Raw genomic sequence first — 18,208 nt, 5'->3', positions numbered from 1 at the left:
AAAAAAAAAAAAAAAAAAAAAAAAAAAAAAAAAAAAAAAAAAAAAGTTGCCGATATCAAGAAACTTATATTCTAACATGGGAAACAACATATACATGGATGGGCACATTCAGAATAGAGTGAAAGGTAGCAGCAGAAAGCAAGGTCTCCTGCAGATGATACTTTAGTCATTAAAGAATCCAAGATTTCTAAGTGGGGGCAGTGAGGAGAGAGAATTGCAGGTATAGGGGTCAACCAGTACAAAGCCATAGAGAAAGGGCATGGAGCATACATATGTGGGAGGAACAGCATTGAGGCCATGATGGCTGGGCCTCAGAGTACATAGAGGAGAGTAGTGTAACAGACTGGAAGATAGGAAACGACCAGGTTGTGAAGAGTTTCAAATGTCAAGGAAGCTTCTGTTTGAATCTAGAGTTAATAGGGAAACACTCAAGTTCACTAGAGAGGAGGGGGATAATACAAGTAAGTCATTTTGGCTGGAAGTGACAAGTGTGGTGGCTGTGTAAGCAAAGAGAGGAGGGTATGTATAAGATATATTTAGGAGAAAAATCATATGATTTGACAATTGATTGGATATGTGACATAATAAATATGAATATAATATATTGAATAATAAAACGAATATGAATGAGGGGGCCAAACAAGACAAGGCGGCTGTAAACATGAGTGAATGAGAAAATGACAGCTTCCTCAAAAGCAACAGGGAAGCTTGGAAGAAGGGACGTGGTGGGGGGAGGTGGGGGAGGAGAGGAAGACAATTGTTTTGGACATGCTGAGCTTGATATACCTATGGGACATCCAGTTCATGGTGTCCAACAGGTAGTTTTGGTAGGTTAGGAAGCTCAGGAGTCTTAAGGCAGGATATGTAGATCAACTGCATAGAGATAATTGAAGCTAAGGGAGCTGATGAGGTCACCAAGAAAAAGAGCAGAATATAGAAAGAAGGCCCATAACACTGCCTTGGGGCATTCTCATTGTGGGTGGGAAAGAAATGAATGAAGATCAGCCGAAGAGACTGAGGAGGGCTGCTCACACAAGCAGAAGGTAAACTGTGAGGCCAAACCATGAAATTCCAGAACCAAGAGAATATCCAAGAGGAGGTGGTCAATAGAGAAAAGAAAAAATACTGCTGATGGAGAAATCTAAACAACCTCAAAGTACACACTCAATTTTAGTTTCTCAACTATGAAAAGGTCTAAGAGCCCATAAGATTAAAACATTGAACTCTTCAACTAAGTTCTCTGACAAAACAAGGGTTAGAAACTAAGTTAAATGAAACGGAAACACATCCATGAAACGGATCAAATCCACAGCCCTGAGGTTGGTAGAGCTAATCAAGCTTGCCTACAATGTTTGAACTAAAATGTAACCTAATTTCTGAAAACTGAAAACTATGTCACATCTAAAAACAAAACATGAGGGCATAGCATAGCAGTGTTTTCCCACCATTAGAGTCACTCCTTTGGATTGACCTTGGCTTCAAAAGGCCCCTTTAAAAATTCATCTACAATTACCTGACAGTTAATCTCTTAGTACTCTGTGTCCATTGCAGATACACAGGGAGCCTCAAAAATACCAGGAACAAGATGGGTGAAGTTCGACTGAGGGACTGGGGAGGAAGGTAAATCAGGGAGGGGAAAAGGAAAGATTCAGAGCACCAGACTCAGAACTTAGGGCAAACCTGGGTGTGAGGAGGGTATGCCTACTTCACAATTAAGACATGAGTCACAAGGCTCTAATTCAAATATCTGTTTGGTAGAGAATGGGACATACTCCTTATTAAATTCTCCCTTGGTACTACCTCACTTCCTACTTTTAGGATATAACATGCAGAGAGTATGCAAATGAAAACATTGGGAAAAACTGAACTAGATTATTGTGAACTAAGGACTAGGGAGTTTAAATTTTGCATGCTATGGATTTTTGTTATTTATGTGTAACTCTCTCCTTGGGTCAAGCACACACATTTCAACATGCATTTAGTCTCCTTTGAAGGGATGTAAATAATAGAAAAATAGCAATCAATATATCTTTAAATATTATGAGTCATAATATTTCTTCTGAAATAAAAAATTCCCAGCAACAATTTAATTGATACTTGGCCTAATTTCCCATTGCCACGAGTATACGTAATTGTAATGCTAGATTATGTATACTAATATAGCATATTGTTTCATTTATAATTATCCCATTTTAACATTACCTAATACTTGCTACTATAGAAAGTGACACTCTACATGAAGTAGATAGTGGAAAGGCTTAGTTTTTAGCACCAGTTTTGTTACTAACTAGCTTTGACATTAACTAAATCATTCTATGAGGAGATTAGACTAAATGGTATTTAAGATTCCCTTTCAGTTTTATAATTCTGCAATTCTAAATACCATTTGCTGTATATTCTAACTGCAAATTCTACAAGGTTCAGTTCAAGGTCCAAGACCTGGTCATTCCTTTGTGGGGAGAATGATTTAATAGGGATTAATGTCATCAGATAACGAGGTTTTAGTATTTGTCAAGCAGTGAGAAGCAGCTAGGTTTTGAATACAGGTCCTCTGAATCCAAGCCACTACTCTTTAAGACTATACCACTTTGTATTTGTTCTATGAAGGGAATTATAATGAACATAATTTTCAACTTATAAAAATATGCTGATTCTTAGGGACTCTGACAATAGTAGGTTGTAATCAATTTCATTTATTATACTAAAGTGAACGTGAAGTAAGTTTGATTGTCCCAAGTGATCAAGGTAAAGAAATTAATTTAAAAAATCACACATTTCATAGCCAAAAATAAATATCTTTCTGAAAAAAATTGTTAGCTCAGGCAGAGGTGGTATTTTATATCATGAGCTTCCCTTCCCCCATCTACTCTTAAATTATGACTGTTCTTCATGAAAAAGTTCCGGGTAATGATGAACTCCACTAGATCTAAACTAATATTGAATATTACAACTTCCTTTCAAGGATATTCAGTTATTAATATAGAAATTAGTCTTATTACCTCTTTCTATCATTTAGATTAATGTTATTTCAATCACTTTTAAGGATTCCTATGCATTTTATTCTCTTTCTAAACATATTTCAAGTTTATTTTTTCATATTTTAAAACTGGCATTCTCAGTATCATGTATCACATTTATCAAATGAAACGTTTAGCAAAATAACTTCTAAAAAATGCTACTTGTCTTCTAATTCCAAAATGAACTTTTGTTTTTGTTTTGTTTTTAATAGAGCCCAAGCTAATTTTGTCCTATTTTCAGTGAAAATGTTCTAATAATGTAGAAAATTATATGAATCTTATGTCCCAATAAAAGGATTCCAAAAATAACATTCCTTCCATTAAGTATACTTCAAAAACTGAACCTTGTTAAAGTAAATGAAATGAGTTTTTCTAAATCTCAAGTCAAGCCAGGATAGGGCAATGGCTTGTCACATATTGATGGGCTGAACTTCTTTTCTTCCTCTCCACAATCTTAATAGCTCTAATCACATTAATCATATTTATTGCTGAGCAATGTCCCCACCATCTGTTACTGACATCATTCTATCTGAAAATATCCTTTTCTAACATCCCCAGCCTTAAGTATTTTGTACTTTAAACCTCAATAGAGAAAGAAAATAATATAAAATTTGTACTTTTAAATGACTCATTTTGGAAAGATAGCATTAAGACAATACAATTGTATGAGTAAGAAATGGCTTACAAAAGGCAATTCTACCAACATATTTTAAACTGCTACTCTCATATCCATTTGGCCAAATCCCCATATGCTTTGGCATCTGAATAGTGAACATCTCCATTTAACAATACCAAATACTATTTAAAAATGTGTATTTCAGCAGTAGACGCACAAAAGGATCAATAAGCACCTGGAAATTAATTTAATATAATCCAGGATGACGATTCTTATTAAGCTGTGAGTGCTTACTACTGTTTATTTTTGTTTGGAAAACAGAAAGACATGTTTCATCATCAATAGCTGTCAGAAGTAATAAAATTATTTCAGCCATGTATGTAAGCGACAAAATTTTTACCAGTATTTTTTATAAATTTACTAAAAAAAAAAAACAAAAAACAAAAAACAAAAACAAACCAACCAAAAAAACCCCCAAAAAACCACTTTCCTCACCATTGCATTCCTTTCTCCTATCACAGGATCTTGGATTTAGAGCTGGAAGGGACCCTTAACTCCATCTAGTCCAAAGCCCTCATTTCACAAATGAGGAAACCAAGGGCCAGAGAACGGATCACAAAAAAGATAAATGGCAAAGCTAGAATTTAAGCCCAGGTCAAGGCTCCAGATTTGCAAGACTACTATCAATAGTTTATGATACTAATGTGTCTCTCAAACTAAAATATTCAGCCAGAATTCTACTAATTAAAAAAAATTCAACATTGAGTCATAAGGTTTAAATATCCTCTAAAATATATATACACACACACACACATATATACACACACACACATACACATATATATATACACACACATATATATAAATCACTTAAAATCTAGAATGAATTTGTCATGTATCTTCATTAAATGGAGTCAATAATGAACTTTATGTTAAGATACTCCTTTCCCTCATATCTTTTCCAAATACTCCTAATTCTTTACTACCTTTTTAATATATCCAGTTGGTAAAATTAGCCTCACTGTGTTCTCAAACTTCTCATGGCACTGTCTCCTCTCATATATATTGCTCTACATAGCATTTTTTTAAAGGATCAGCATAAAACAAAGGGCAAGAAAAAACGGCAAATCATCTTCCACAGTCTACTCATGACAAAGCATAGCCCTAGGAACATCCCCAAATCACATTTTCATTTGCCTTCTACATATTTCTATTAAACATCAACAAGAGCCTATGTAAATTTATACCATTAGCTTTCAGCAGCCATTTCCTGTATGCATTCCAACCAAATTTTTTGTTAATTATGTATCAATTAACACCAACCTCCCTAGATTCCACTCTTCTCTCTTTCTCCCCCTCCCAAATCTCTATCCTGATCAGCTCTTCCTTTTACAGGAACAAGGAGTAAAAGATAGGATCCTCACATGGGATTGCACATATTTGCAAGACTCTAATTTATGCTACTATATAGTGCTCACTCTACTTGATCACCTTTTGATGCTTTTTGTGTCCTTATCAAAAGGAAGGAAATTCAAGGCACTAGTCAGAACATGGTTTCATATCATGGATATGGTCATGGATATCATGGTCTCATATCTGGAAGATTTTGAGAATATACCATATAAATGGAGCTTAAGATAAGAGATAAGGCACAGCTATAAATAAGACTTTGTAAAGAAAAATATGTATACAAATGCTCTGTGCTCAATGGTACTTCAGCCAAACACGTAATTAAATCATAAATATTTATTTTAATTTTCAAAATGCTCATTTTTGCAAATAAAGCAATTCACATTACTTTTGTCAGTGCTTTGTTTAAGTCAAATTTACCTGACAGACCCATAGTGAATTCTGATACCTATTCATTTTTAAGATGAAAATTCCTCAACCTTAGTTCTTCTTTTAAAACTATGTTTAGTGCTTTTGTGTTTTTCAGCCATGAAATAAAAAAACTGCTGCCTCAGAAAAGCTCTTTCCAATTCCACTACTGTATTGACAGAGGTCATGGGTTGTCTATTCATGAAAACCCACAATGATACCCATTTACAGTTCTCATTATTCTTCCAAAAGAAGGAACTGTTACAAATTTCTGCACTGGGCTTCCTTGCAGGAAGCGCCTAGTTTATGTACAACCAAATATAAAAGTTATAGTGCTGATCTTGTCATTCATTTTTTGCAATCTAGTATTAAAATTTAATCTGAAAAAAAAATTGTCCAGACTAAGGAAATTATCCACAAAACTAAAATCTTAGCTTTCTAACGTAAATAATGCTTGTAAAACAAGATTTTTATCTAAGACACAATAACCAAAAGAGTTAGTCATCTCAGTCTGAGATGATACCATGTTTTGAAAACAAATGACAACATGTAAAAAATGTTAAGGAGATTAAATCTTACCTAGTCATTTTTCTTTGGGTGGAGGGGAGGTATAAAACATGGTATTTCTATCTGGACACAATTCGGATTTAAAAAGGCAAGTACTTCCCTTTCAAATAAAATTGTTCCAAATAAATTCAAAGTCCCATTCCCAAGTATTTAACCACCTGATTTTATCACTTTACTATCTCCAATTGTAATTGTTTTGGGGAGAACTGATTTTTCAATTTTTATGAACCTCATCAGTTGTGAGACAAATTCAATGAATATACAAAGACTGGCCATCTAATCTGACTAGATTAAGAATGTAAAGAGAACACAATGCTTATTATTTATTTTATCACATTAGGATGAGGGTTTGTATTCAATAACCACACCAAAGGAAGTCTGAAAAGGGTAGGAGGGAAGAAAAGGGAACACACATTTATTAAGCACCTTTTATGTACCAGATACAGTGCTAAGTGCTTTACAAATATTATGTTACTTGAGAAAGTGGATATAACTAAAGAAACTATTTGGGTCAAATCCACCACCCTTTAAATCCATGTTAATTATTTCAGGGCCCCCTCTTTTTACTGTAATAAGCATCACACTCCCCACTTCAATTTTTAACTTGTTTCCCCCCCTACACACACGCACATCTCATATGTGTATTCCTTACCTCCTCCCAGCAGCTCTAGGGCCCAGTGTTCCTTCTTCTTCCTGTATATGGTGAGTTGATGAGTTCCAACCAACATACTTATCCCCCAGCTACTTCCCCACACTTTCAACTTATTGTAGAAGGCATATCTCCGCTTGAACTCGAGAATAATTCTGCAAACACTGGTTTGGAATTAATTTTAAAATAAGATTTATGCTACACAGAAATCTATTTGCCTATTTATATTTATCTTATATGGTACTCAAAAGTGGTCTATCTGGCATTCAATTTTATTACTCCTTTGTAAAAAAAAAAAATTATTCACCTGTGGTCATATGGAAGCTAATTTTTCATAAGCAAATAGTTGCAGCAGTTGATTATAGTTAAATGTACTATTTAAATGATTTGTTGATGGAATATACTAAGCTGTTTTGAGGTTTAATTAAATGTTTGGACTGCACTTAGTAATTATCAGATGGGAGATTTCATATACTGTGTAATAAATTTAACTCACTACACATCAGTTTAATTTGCTATGAAATTAAACAGCTTCTTCTGTAAGTTAGAGTGCTCCATAAAAGCCTGTATTTTGTTCCTGATTAACCTAAATATGCCATTTGTGTCCAACACCATCTTTTAAAAATAGGTAATATCTATTTTTAACATATTTAAAGGGGACTGTATTTTAATTTTTGAAGGCAGTCCTCTAGAAAACGGCCCAAGAATACACCTAAGAATTAAGTAGGATCAATATATTTACAGAACTACATATCTACAAAAATATAGATACATAAAGGCTATAGGAAAATAGGAACAACCTAAGAAGGGTTAAATACTTCAAAATGTATGCCTCCTGATAATCACTTCCTTGAAAATGTCACAGGCTGCCGTGTCACAGGACAGATGTTTTGGCCACTTATAAAGGCAGCAACAACATTTCAAGATCCTATGTTTATAATAATTCTCATTATTATAATAAAACAGGAGATATGAATGTAGAAAAGAAAACAAGTCAAACTGTTGCTAAATAAAACATTTTCAAGGTTTCCAGGAGGCATCAACCTCTTTATCATTTCACAGAAGGTACAAGGTTGGTGAACTGCCATGTCTCCCTTCAAAAATACCAAGGGGGATCCCATGACATAACATCCATGGAACATTACTAACATGATCCAGTACATGATACGTGTGTGGTATCATAGCACTAACAAAGAAGCATTGCTTCACAATCTTAGTAAACTATCTTGGTAAACAAACACCACTGTCAAAAAGTGCTACTTATATACCTGTGTTTTAGTCTTTAAAAAAAAAAAAAGCACTGTGAATTCTGAAAGCCAATTATTTGAAGAAAAGTTCTTTGGTTCAAGTAGGAAGCCTACTGTATGCATGTCCCAACAAGAACATGCTGATCAAAACTGACATCAGTTCACAGCTTAAGTTATCTCAATGACAAGAGGTGGTAAAGTATCAGGGACAATGAAACTCATTTTGCATCTCTGAGCTCAGGAATGGAGCAGTACATAAAATAAATGAACTAATCAAAGATTTAACCTTCTATAGGTCTGAAAGAACAAGAGAAACAGAGAGAGAAAGAGAGAGACAGAGAGAGAGAGAGAGAGAGAGACAGAGAGAATACATGAAAGTGAAACATACCACTGTTGGCAGACATTTTAAAACTACTGTACAAAACATGCATAAAACATGATCACTATTTTTTTATGTAGGTTGAAATTGATCTTGTGTTGGGTAGCAAATTTTAAAATTAAAACTTTTAGTTGTCTAAAAACTACTATTCTAATTCATGTTAAATAATAATGGTTCTTAGATCCAAAACCACATAACTTAAGTCAGAAGAGTAAGATCTCCCACTCAATTAAAAAAATTATGTCTGAAATAAAATGTTTATACTACTTTATTATTGTAGGAATATGGAGAAATTCTATAGTGTAAAGTAAGAATGAAAGAAACAAATCTGTGGGCACTTATTTATTAGTTTAAAGCAGATGTGTGGGGCCTAGTTCATAGCAGAACAGAGAGGATAGATATAACCTGGGCTCGAAGTCCCACCTGACACTTATTACCTGTGTGACTGAGCAAGTGCCAAAACATCTTGTGTCCCCAAGCAACTCTGTAAGATTAGAAGTTGCAGGGTTCCTGCTCAAGCTTCATCACTAACAGTTAGCTACACCCAATGATACAATAGGTCAAGATTGTGGGGGGGGAAATTTTCAGAAGAACCTGGAAGTGAGGAACATTAAGTGGCAGCTTATGTTTGTATAGTCCTTTAAAGCTTAAAACTGTTTGCCTCACAACAAGCTTGTAAGGTAGGGTCGTACAAGTATTAACCCCCCCAGTACAGAGGGGAAAACTGCAGTTCTGAGAGCTTGAATGACTCTGGATGCAGTGAAAAAATGCTGGGTTGGGTAGTCAGTGGACCTGGGTTTGAATCTAGGCTCTACCAATTACTACCTCTATGTCCCTAGAGTATGTCACCTAACAGCTCTGGGCCCTAGTTTTCTCATTTATAAACTATGAATAGGTTGTACTAGGTTATATCTGAAGTCCCTTCCAGCTCTAAATTTATAACGTTACCATTTGCCCATGGTCACATGGTTTGGCATGTATCTGAAAAAGAATTTGAACACGGGCCCTTGACAAGACCTGAAGTTTTTCCACTACACAAAATGTATATGAAGAATTAAGTTTAATAGATGTGGGGATTCCCTTCCTGGATTTATGCTTATTTGAAGACCTCTTTCCCAAGAAATGACCAAACCCTGGCCATTAACTTTACCTACACAAGAGAACAAAACATTTATATTTCCTGATGTCTGGGGGGTCCTGGGTCTACTGCTGAGAAACTGCTGCCTTGTAAGTTTAAAAGTACACCCCTTAAACATTTGCTTATATATAACATTCATGTTGAAAACATAAAGCCTCCATCATGGACCTATTCCATTCATGTAACATTTTCCCACCAAAGTACTCCTTTTGTCCACCAAATTTCCATATACAATTCTCATAATTCATAATGCTACTTTATTTATAAGATCTTATTTTCTCTCCACATTTAAGGCTGTATATGTTTATCATTATTTATTCCAAGCTTATTTAGAATTATCCAAGACCCAAAAAGCTTTCTTAACACTAACTTGATAATAACAAACACTAGATTCCTTTGCTTCTTTCTGGAGTTTGGGATTTCTTCCCTTTAACTTCTCCAACTGTGAAATTTTATCTATACTTAATATTAATTCTTTTCCACTATTATATATGTTCTCAGCTTTTTCAATGCTATTACTTTATTACAATATTTTAAAGAATGCACTGACGATCATAAAAAGCTGGAAACTAAAACAAAATCTCTTTACTTTAAGACTTAAAACATAATCTACCTGGAATAGCATCTACAATAGCAAACTCAAAAATTTCAAGAAAAAAACAATTTTAATTTACAAAATATGTAATTTGTATGGTTTCACAATATTGTGCATAGCTAAAACACTAATAAAAATGAAAATATTCAAACTGATTTCCAATTACAATAAACTTGGATGCAAAGTATCTATGCTTAACACAATAAGTGTACTGAATTTTAAAAAGCACAAGTCCCAAAACTGCTAGGTACAGATGATAAATATCCTATGGAATTTAGTTAATAGGAAATCTGAAAAATATGACTGGTATTAAGTGATATCTCCTTTCCTCAATTTTGTGATTAACAGGATTTTTTTATTGGTATTAAGCTAGAGCAAACAAATCAGAATAGTACATATGCAATATTCAGTACACACAAAGTTAAAGAAATTCAAAACCTGTATAAAACAAAAAAATTTGAGAAAAATTATACAGCTTAAGAGATACAGTGGTAAAGGTCCTCTCCATCCCTTGATTACAGCTTGCACTCTGTATCTAAATAGAAGAACTTACTGCACTCAACTGTAATAAGAAATATAGACTCATGTTAGTATAGAGTGAATTTAGGGGATTAAATAAATTCTCTAAGAACCTTGCATTGGCAAACAGGTGACTTCAGTTGGTGAAAGCAGCCTAAGGAAGGGGAAGTGGGGAAGAAAAATTAACTGGTATTCTGAAACATTTTTTAAATAATTTCTTATTTTTCAAACACTGCTTTCCTAACAGAAGTGTTGTACACTTGCACAATGTTAATTACTTTATTATACATGGAAGCCTGTAATAGGCTGATTACACAATAAGACTGCAAACAACCAGTGGTACTTTTCTGACGTCAGAAGAGTACATAGGACTGAAACATCACCAAAAGTACATAAAAAACTCATGAGCATAAACATCAAAGTACAATAAAAAATGTAATCAGAAAAAAATACATTTGCTAAAAAGTGGTTTAGAGCAGCGCCACCGCCTATCAGTAGCTTCGAATGGCCATTAGCGTTCCTAGCAAGTTTCCATTAACTTCACAAGATCCGTGTACAATACTGACTCATGTACTCCAGAAAGTACAGAAAAGGCTGCAATTTCACAGAGGTTCTGATGTCATTAGGAAATACTGAGCTCAATTCTCATTGGTTAAGCCACCAGACAGAATTACAACCTTATTACACAGAGCTGTGAGTAAGGGGGGTTAGGATATTATTATACATGGAAACTTGTATTGGATTTGCAAATGGGGGGAGAGGCGTTTACACTACTGTTGACTATTTGATGCCACGAGACATATAAAAAGTACATAATGAATTATGTTTTGGAATGTAAATCATTTAAAAATTCAAACTGTCAAGATAGGGAGAAGGGAACAAGGAGGGAAGGCCCAAGAACCTTGAAGAACAGGGTTGAGAACTAAGATAAAACATAGAGAAGTGTGTGATATACTAGAAGTGGAAGAGAAAATGTTTTAAACCATGTATAATAAATACATCCCCAAGATTTATATGAATTACATAATACCATCTTATGGTTCTTATGATAGGAACCCAACCACTTAGGTTTCAATTTTTGTTGATGTCACTAGAATCTCTTAATGGAATTACAGCCTTGTTATAGTTGGGATGAGGGGAGGGCGCTTTTCATTCTTCTTTATATTAAAGCTATCATTCCAGGCTTTGATCAAAGATCCAAGAATATTTGTTCTACCAGTCTGGAATGAATGTGGTTTGGAAGATCAGAGTACACTTGAAAAGCTGCAACAAAATATAGGTAGCCAACATCTCAGAATTTTGGATCAGCCCAGATAGAGATAGCAATTTGAAATGTTTTTAGATCCCTTACTTAAATGTTGAAATGTATATCATTCTTCTATCTGCAAGTTGGATATTCCAATACAGTGATAATGTATAGAATTCCCATGCGTTATTACACTTTCCTGAGAGTAAAGCAATTAGAATAAACCTTAATCCTAGGAACAAATTTTTTTGTAGGTTTTTTTTTTTTGCATTTAAAACTTTTGGGCTATTCCCTGACAATCTATACATGTAAATTTGATTGCTAAACATTGTCACTTTGAATGTCAAACTATTTTTAATCTATTGATTTTGATTAAAAATCATAATACAAACAGAGCTAAAATCACACTAACAAAATAAACTAAATATGAAAAGTTGCATTGAAAGGGCATGTTACATTATTCTTAATAGGATCATGTAGAAACATTCCAATGGCAGTGTTCTCAAAATAAAACAAAATTACATTGTAAGACCCCCAGCCTGGTCACACTTGGGACCTTACCTGTAACTTTGGCTGGTTGGTGTCTTTACTCTTGTACTACATGGCTCACTTACATCAGACATCATATTTGTATACCCTGAGAAATCTGACACTGAAGTCCTTACTCTATGGTCCACTTCTCCATTAGAGTTAGTGATAAAGGTCATTGGCACCCTGCTGCCCGACTTAAACTGAGAACCAAATGCTTGTGCAAAGTTCTCAATTTGATACGTTGTTCTAGGCTCTATGTCTTTCTGAGGATCTATCTGGCTAGTTAACTCCTGAGATGGTATCTGAAAGCTTGTGGAGGACTCTAAGTTTTTCTGTTCCTTCTGGCTAGTCAATTTCTGAGATGTAGACTGGTAGCTTGATGAAGTCTCTAAGTTTTTCTGTGGATCTATCAGATCATCCAGCTCCTGTGATGGAGTCAGCTGCTGATGGGTGGCCTCCAAAGCAGATAAATAAAAACCTGGTTGAGATCCAAGCAACATCCCAAAAGGAGGCTTTGGCAATGTAGTTGGCAACACTGAGGTAACAGATTGGCTGAAACCACACTCCAGGGGAGATGTAGTGTATATTTGTTTATCTGGAAATAAAGTGTGGTTGTGGAGAGTTGAAGACAAACTAACAAACTGGAAACTGGGTCCAAATGCAAAACCAGTGCTATTGGCTGATCTTTCAAAAGCTTGCTGGATGTATTTGGAATATCCTTGCAACATGTTTGCTTTGTCATTTGAAGGTGTCTGGTTGCCTGGGCTCAAATTTTCCTCTTGAACCAGGTCTGAATGTTCTCCTGAGGGGTGTAAATCAACTCGTTGTTCCGTTATATTGAAAGGATCCTCTTTCTGCCCCTCAGATTTACTGGAGTACTGGTCCAAAAGGCTTTGTAAGACTTCATCAGGGATTCCAGACTTGTCATGACAAGACTTGATCTCAGTGTTTAGAGATGAGGAATCAATAAGTGATAATGGCCCTTCGTTGTCCATAACGCTCACGCCTGCAGACTGAATGACAGACTGTTGGGAGGCCATGTGTCCAACGTTTATAGAAAAGGCACTGTTACCGCTGGCAGTTTGTAAATATCTTCTTTTCTTTGAAAACTGCATGGCATCATCATAGTTGCTACTTAGCTGGCCTTGCTTGCCACCTGCACTCTGGAGAAGACTAATGGCCTCCACGCCACTATTGGACACTATGCCAAGAGAACCACTTGGTTTCCCTGACAGTGATTTCTGTCCAACTATATCTGGTAATGGTGACACAAAATTAAGGTAGTTTTTGTCTGTATTTTTTCTGCTTCCTTTTTTGAAGACCAACTTTGGCACCCTTTTTTGTAATTCATCTATACCAGCGCCAATTATGCCACCACTGGAAGACACAATAGGAATTTCTACTGTATAACTCTGCATGTTGATATTATTTGCAATTTGTGATTCATTTACTTTACCAGTCTTATGTTCCTTGTTTTCAATCGATATGCTTTTTGACTTATTTTTTCTCCTTGAAGAACTTGTGTTTCCCTGAGACAACACAGTCAGGTTACCCATATTGTTATGGTTTGATGACCCAGGTTCTGCACTAGCTGCTCCTTTAGCTATGGCTTCACCACATGTGCGCCTGTGCTTCAACAATCTATCAGTCCTTGAAAAATACTGTTGACAAGTATCACATTTGTATGGCTTTTCTCCACTATGTGTCCTCTTGTGTCTCTCCATATGGTACTTCTGAATGAACTTCATGCTGCATTGATCACAACCAAATGGCTTCTCTCTACTATGAATTTTCTCATGTCTTTGCAGTAGGTATTTCTGAATGAAACCCATGCTACACTGGCTGCACTGGAAAGGTCTCTCTCCTGTGTGAATGAGGACATGTCTGCGCAAGTGGTAGGAGCTCCTGAAAGCAGCGCTACAGTGTTCACAGATGTGAGGTTTCTGACTTGGGGAAAGAATGGCACCTTCTCCATCTCCGACCAGAGAAGGTTTGGAAGAAGCGCTGGGCTTCCGCTTGGCTTTGATTCCCTGAGATTCTGGCTTTGGCCTCTTTGCCTTTTTGACATTAGTGTCCTGCTTTGGCTCCTCGTTGCCGTGGTGGTCATCTGTCCTGCTACTGCTGAGTAACACATCTCGGTGGTGCTGGAGGGGTGGGTGCTGGCCATGCTGGTGGAGAAGGCTCAGATCCTGGATGACGCCGTGGCTCCCCCCCTCCCCGCCTCCTAGGCCGGGAGGTCTCTCCTCCGCGCCTGCAAACAGTCCTCCATAGTGGTGGTGGTGGTGGTGATGCTGCTGCTCCTCCGGGTCGGTAGGTTTCTCTTGTTTGATGCTCACCAGGGACTGCAGAAATCCCCAGGAGTTCCTCTGCGGGGGGTAGGCCGCGGCCGGCGCCGCGGGCTCCTTCTTGAAAGTCATGTCCGGGGCAGGAGGAGGAGGCGGGGGAGGCTCGGCGGCCGGGGCTGCAGAGTTGGAGGCCGAGGAAGAGGAGGAGGAGGAGGTCGAAGAGGATGAGGAGGAGGAAGAGGAGGAGGAGGATAACACGCACTGCGGGGGAGGGGCGGCCCCCACCGCCGCCCGGGTGAAGCTGGTGACCGGGGGGAGCCGGTGGTTGAACATGACCATACTCGGGGGGAAGGTGGGTTCCATCTCCGCCCTCCTGCTGCTGCTGCTGCTGCCGCTGCCGCCGCTGCCGCCGCCGCTACCGCTACCGCCGCCGCCGCCGCCGCCGCCGCTGCTGCTACCGCTGCCGCCGCTACTCAGGAACCCGCTGCCGACTTTCATACCCCGGAGGAGGCCTGGCTGAGGAGAGGAAGAAAAGGGAGGAGAAGGGAGGGAAGGAGGAGGAACCGGGCCCCGGGGCCGGGACCACCGCGGCGCTCAGACCCCGCCGCCGCCGCCGCCGCTGCCGCCGCCGCCGCCCAGACCGCAACGCGCCCGGCGCTTATCCCCAGCCGCCTCCGGCCCCAGCGCGCATGGTACGGCGGCCCTACCCCGGGCCTCCCCCTCCCCCCTTCCCGGCCCCCAGCAGCAGCACTTACGGGTCCCGCCGCCGCCACCGCAGCCGCCGTCGCCTCCAGTTAATAAAAATAACGCCGAGTCCTCTCCACAATGGAATTAAAAGCCTCCTTGGCACTGCGCAAGTGCGGCGCGGGGTCTGCTGGGAACTACTCGACCCGGCCGGAGGGGAGCTCTGGGGAGCCAGGGCGCCTGCGCAACAGCTTCCGCCCGGCCGGCCTGTCAATCATTCGGGCGGTTGGGCCCGAGGGTTGGGGCCGACTCGTGTGGGGCCAGTGGGGCGGGGACTTGTGAGGTGACGGGCGGGGTGGGCCTGGTCTGAGGCAAAGGGGATGAGGGCCCGGAGCGCGTAGGGCCTTAGACGTGCAACTGGCAGGGCCAGAAGGGACGAGGACTTGGGATTGGAGTCACCAGGGCTGCCTGGCAGGAAGAAAGAGGGCGCCCGGGAAAAGGAAGGAGGCACACGGGGAAGGGTTGGAAGGTGAAGTGGGGAGCAGAGGGGGACCTAGCCCGTCAGGGGGTTGCTCGAGGTTAGACTAGAGCACCCTCTTGGGGGCCCTCGGTGCTGGACCTCGGACACCCCCCCCTCCTCAGTCGTCCTGCCGTCACCAAGTCCATTCACCCCTGCATTAGTTCGAGGTCTCTTGGACGCGGTTCATTTGCAGTCGTGGGAGTGGCTTACTTTGAAAACGTAATTGGGGTTCCTTTGCCAAAAAAAAAAAAAAGATTGCTGTCTTACTGCCAACCTACCTGAAGGCTACTCAAAAAGGAAACCGCTTGCAATCCGAGTTCAGCCGCCCTATAAAACACACGCCCACACGCATTTCATCATCATTAAACGTTATTTAAATGCCCACATTCCTTTGTAGGCTTTACTAATGAGCCTATTTGTCCTGTTATCTCACAGCCACTTTTGTATTTTGGAAACTGAAGTGGCTACCAATACCACTACCACCTTTGGAAGATCATGGATGTCATTTTTCACCGCCACCCCACCCCCATCCCTTCCAAGCCAACCGGTATCCCAAGGAGTATAGGCAAGACTATTCATTTTTTTCCTTAAAGGAATCTCCCAAACCCAAACCGAACATATCAACTCGACAAATATGTATTGAGCGCCTGTGTGCCAGGTGCACATCTTATTGTAAGCTCCTTGAAGGCAGGGACAGCCTTTTACCTCTTGGTATCCACTGTGCTTGGCACAGAGTGGGTGCTTAATAAATGTTGATTGAATTGAATTGATATTGAGAATGCAGCCATCTGAAGTTGCATTTTCCTTTTGGATTACATAAATAAGTCACTTTTTAAAAAATCAAGGAAATTTGGAACTTTGCACAGGTGCCTGGCACATACTGGTGTGAAATAAATGTTTCTTGACTTGAAATGCTGGAACTGTAATGATATCCCTTTTATGGTATATTTTCTGAATATCGAAATAAAAGAAGATCTTTTTTCCTTTTTTCTAGTATTTTATCCATGAGCTGTAGTTCATGTTTATATAGTTTATGATGTGCAAAACCTTTTCCTCACAACCACCCTGTGAGGTAGGTAACATTATTATTAAGTATATTTTATAGATGAGGAAGCTACGACCTGGAAGGATGAAAGGGCTTGTCCAGTGTCACAGCTGGGAATCTTAGTCTCTAACACCAAGGCTTCTATACCATGCTGACATAATGAAATTATGAGTAAACACCCATAGGCCTCACTTATTTGGCCTCAAATATTTATAAATAATTTTTAAAATATTAAAGGTGATTCATAAAAAGAAACCAATATTTGATGGAATATTATATTCCATATAATGTTTTTAGAGTTAAGAAGAATTAGTCCCTAATTGCATGTAACTATAAATGGCAAAGTTCTGTCCCCTTGAACTGTAAAACTTTAATATAGTCAAGTGTAGCTAAGTGTTAAAAGAAAGACTGGAAATTCAAAAACTTAAAACAGCAGTAAAATATTAGTCAATGCCTGTGAGAAATGAGTCTGTCCCTTTATTCAGGGTGTCTGTGTTTAATGGTAAGCTGGGATGCATATAAGCTAGTCCAAGCATGAAGGGCAGTAGGACACTCATATGGAAAGCCAACTTTGTCCCTCAGTTATCAAGATAAGAAACCTGTCATTTCTCTCATTCACTCTGTCAACCTTGAGATACTCCAAGCAGACTTACCTCTGTGTTGTACACCCCATATATCAGGAAGATGAAGAGACCCTGTAAAATAAAATGGAGGGGAAAAGCTGTTAACTCTAATCATTTCAGCAGTAGAAATACCTGAAATAAACTTTCCTGGGAACAGACAAAAGAAGACACACTTCATCAAGGTCAATTTATTTTTCTATTTTTCAACATTATAAGCTGTACCTTGAACATTTATTTGATAACATAGGACTGCATTTTGCCTGTGGCATTTTGTGCTATTCACCTCTTTAGAAATAGGAAAAGATGTCACGAATAGTGGAGCTTATTAATTAGAAAAATTGTTATGCTTGCCTCTGAACAATCTTTGCTTAATGAATTAAAGATGAACTCAGAGATGTCACCCAAATAATTTTAGAATCATTGGTGAGCTATTAGTATTTCTAAATACCATAAAAAATTTGGTTACAAGTAGGTATGTAAGCATACCTCAAATAAATAATATCTTTTATTAAAATGTAAAATGTCTTATAGGAAAAGAATAGGATAGTAAAAATGCTATCATTTCAATTAATTTTCAAATAATTAGCTGTTGTGAACTTTTGCAACTTTTCTGTATTTTAAAAAGTTCCTAGTATTATGCTGCTTAACCCTATACTTGACACTTCTCCAAGTAATTATACAGTACTCAGCTCACTGCAAATGTCATAAAGGAAGGTTTTTGTCAATCAT

General features: G+C 38.3%; 1 protein-coding gene across 1 annotated transcript; it reads right to left on the bottom strand.

Moving 5' to 3' along the window:
• Positions 1 to 10,359: 10,359 nt before the first annotated feature.
• Positions 10,360 to 15,445, bottom strand: ZNF281 (zinc finger protein 281). Its single transcript, XM_027843467.1, has 2 exons — positions 15,363 to 15,445; positions 10,360 to 15,119 (listed from the first exon to the last, which is right to left on the bottom strand). Exon 2 carries the CDS (start codon positions 15,103 to 15,105, stop codon positions 12,349 to 12,351), a length of 2,757 nt encoding a protein of 918 aa, XP_027699268.1. The 5' UTR covers positions 15,106 to 15,119; positions 15,363 to 15,445; the 3' UTR covers positions 10,360 to 12,348.
• Between the last annotated feature and the right edge of the window lie 2,763 nt (positions 15,446 to 18,208).

The sequence above is a fragment of the Vombatus ursinus genome, unplaced genomic scaffold, assembly GCF_900497805.2.
Source record: "Vombatus ursinus unplaced genomic scaffold, bare-nosed wombat genome assembly UNPS02014909.1, whole genome shotgun sequence".
Taxonomy (NCBI): Eukaryota; Metazoa; Chordata; class Mammalia; order Diprotodontia; family Vombatidae; genus Vombatus; species Vombatus ursinus.
This window is presented reverse-complemented; position numbering and strand designations above follow the sequence as displayed.

Excerpts from the sequence above, each read along its gene's own strand:
- ZNF281 (XM_027843467.1), bottom strand. The coding sequence starts at position 15,105 with ATGAAAGTCGGCAGCGGGTTCCTGAGTAGCGGCGGCAGCGGTAGCAGC.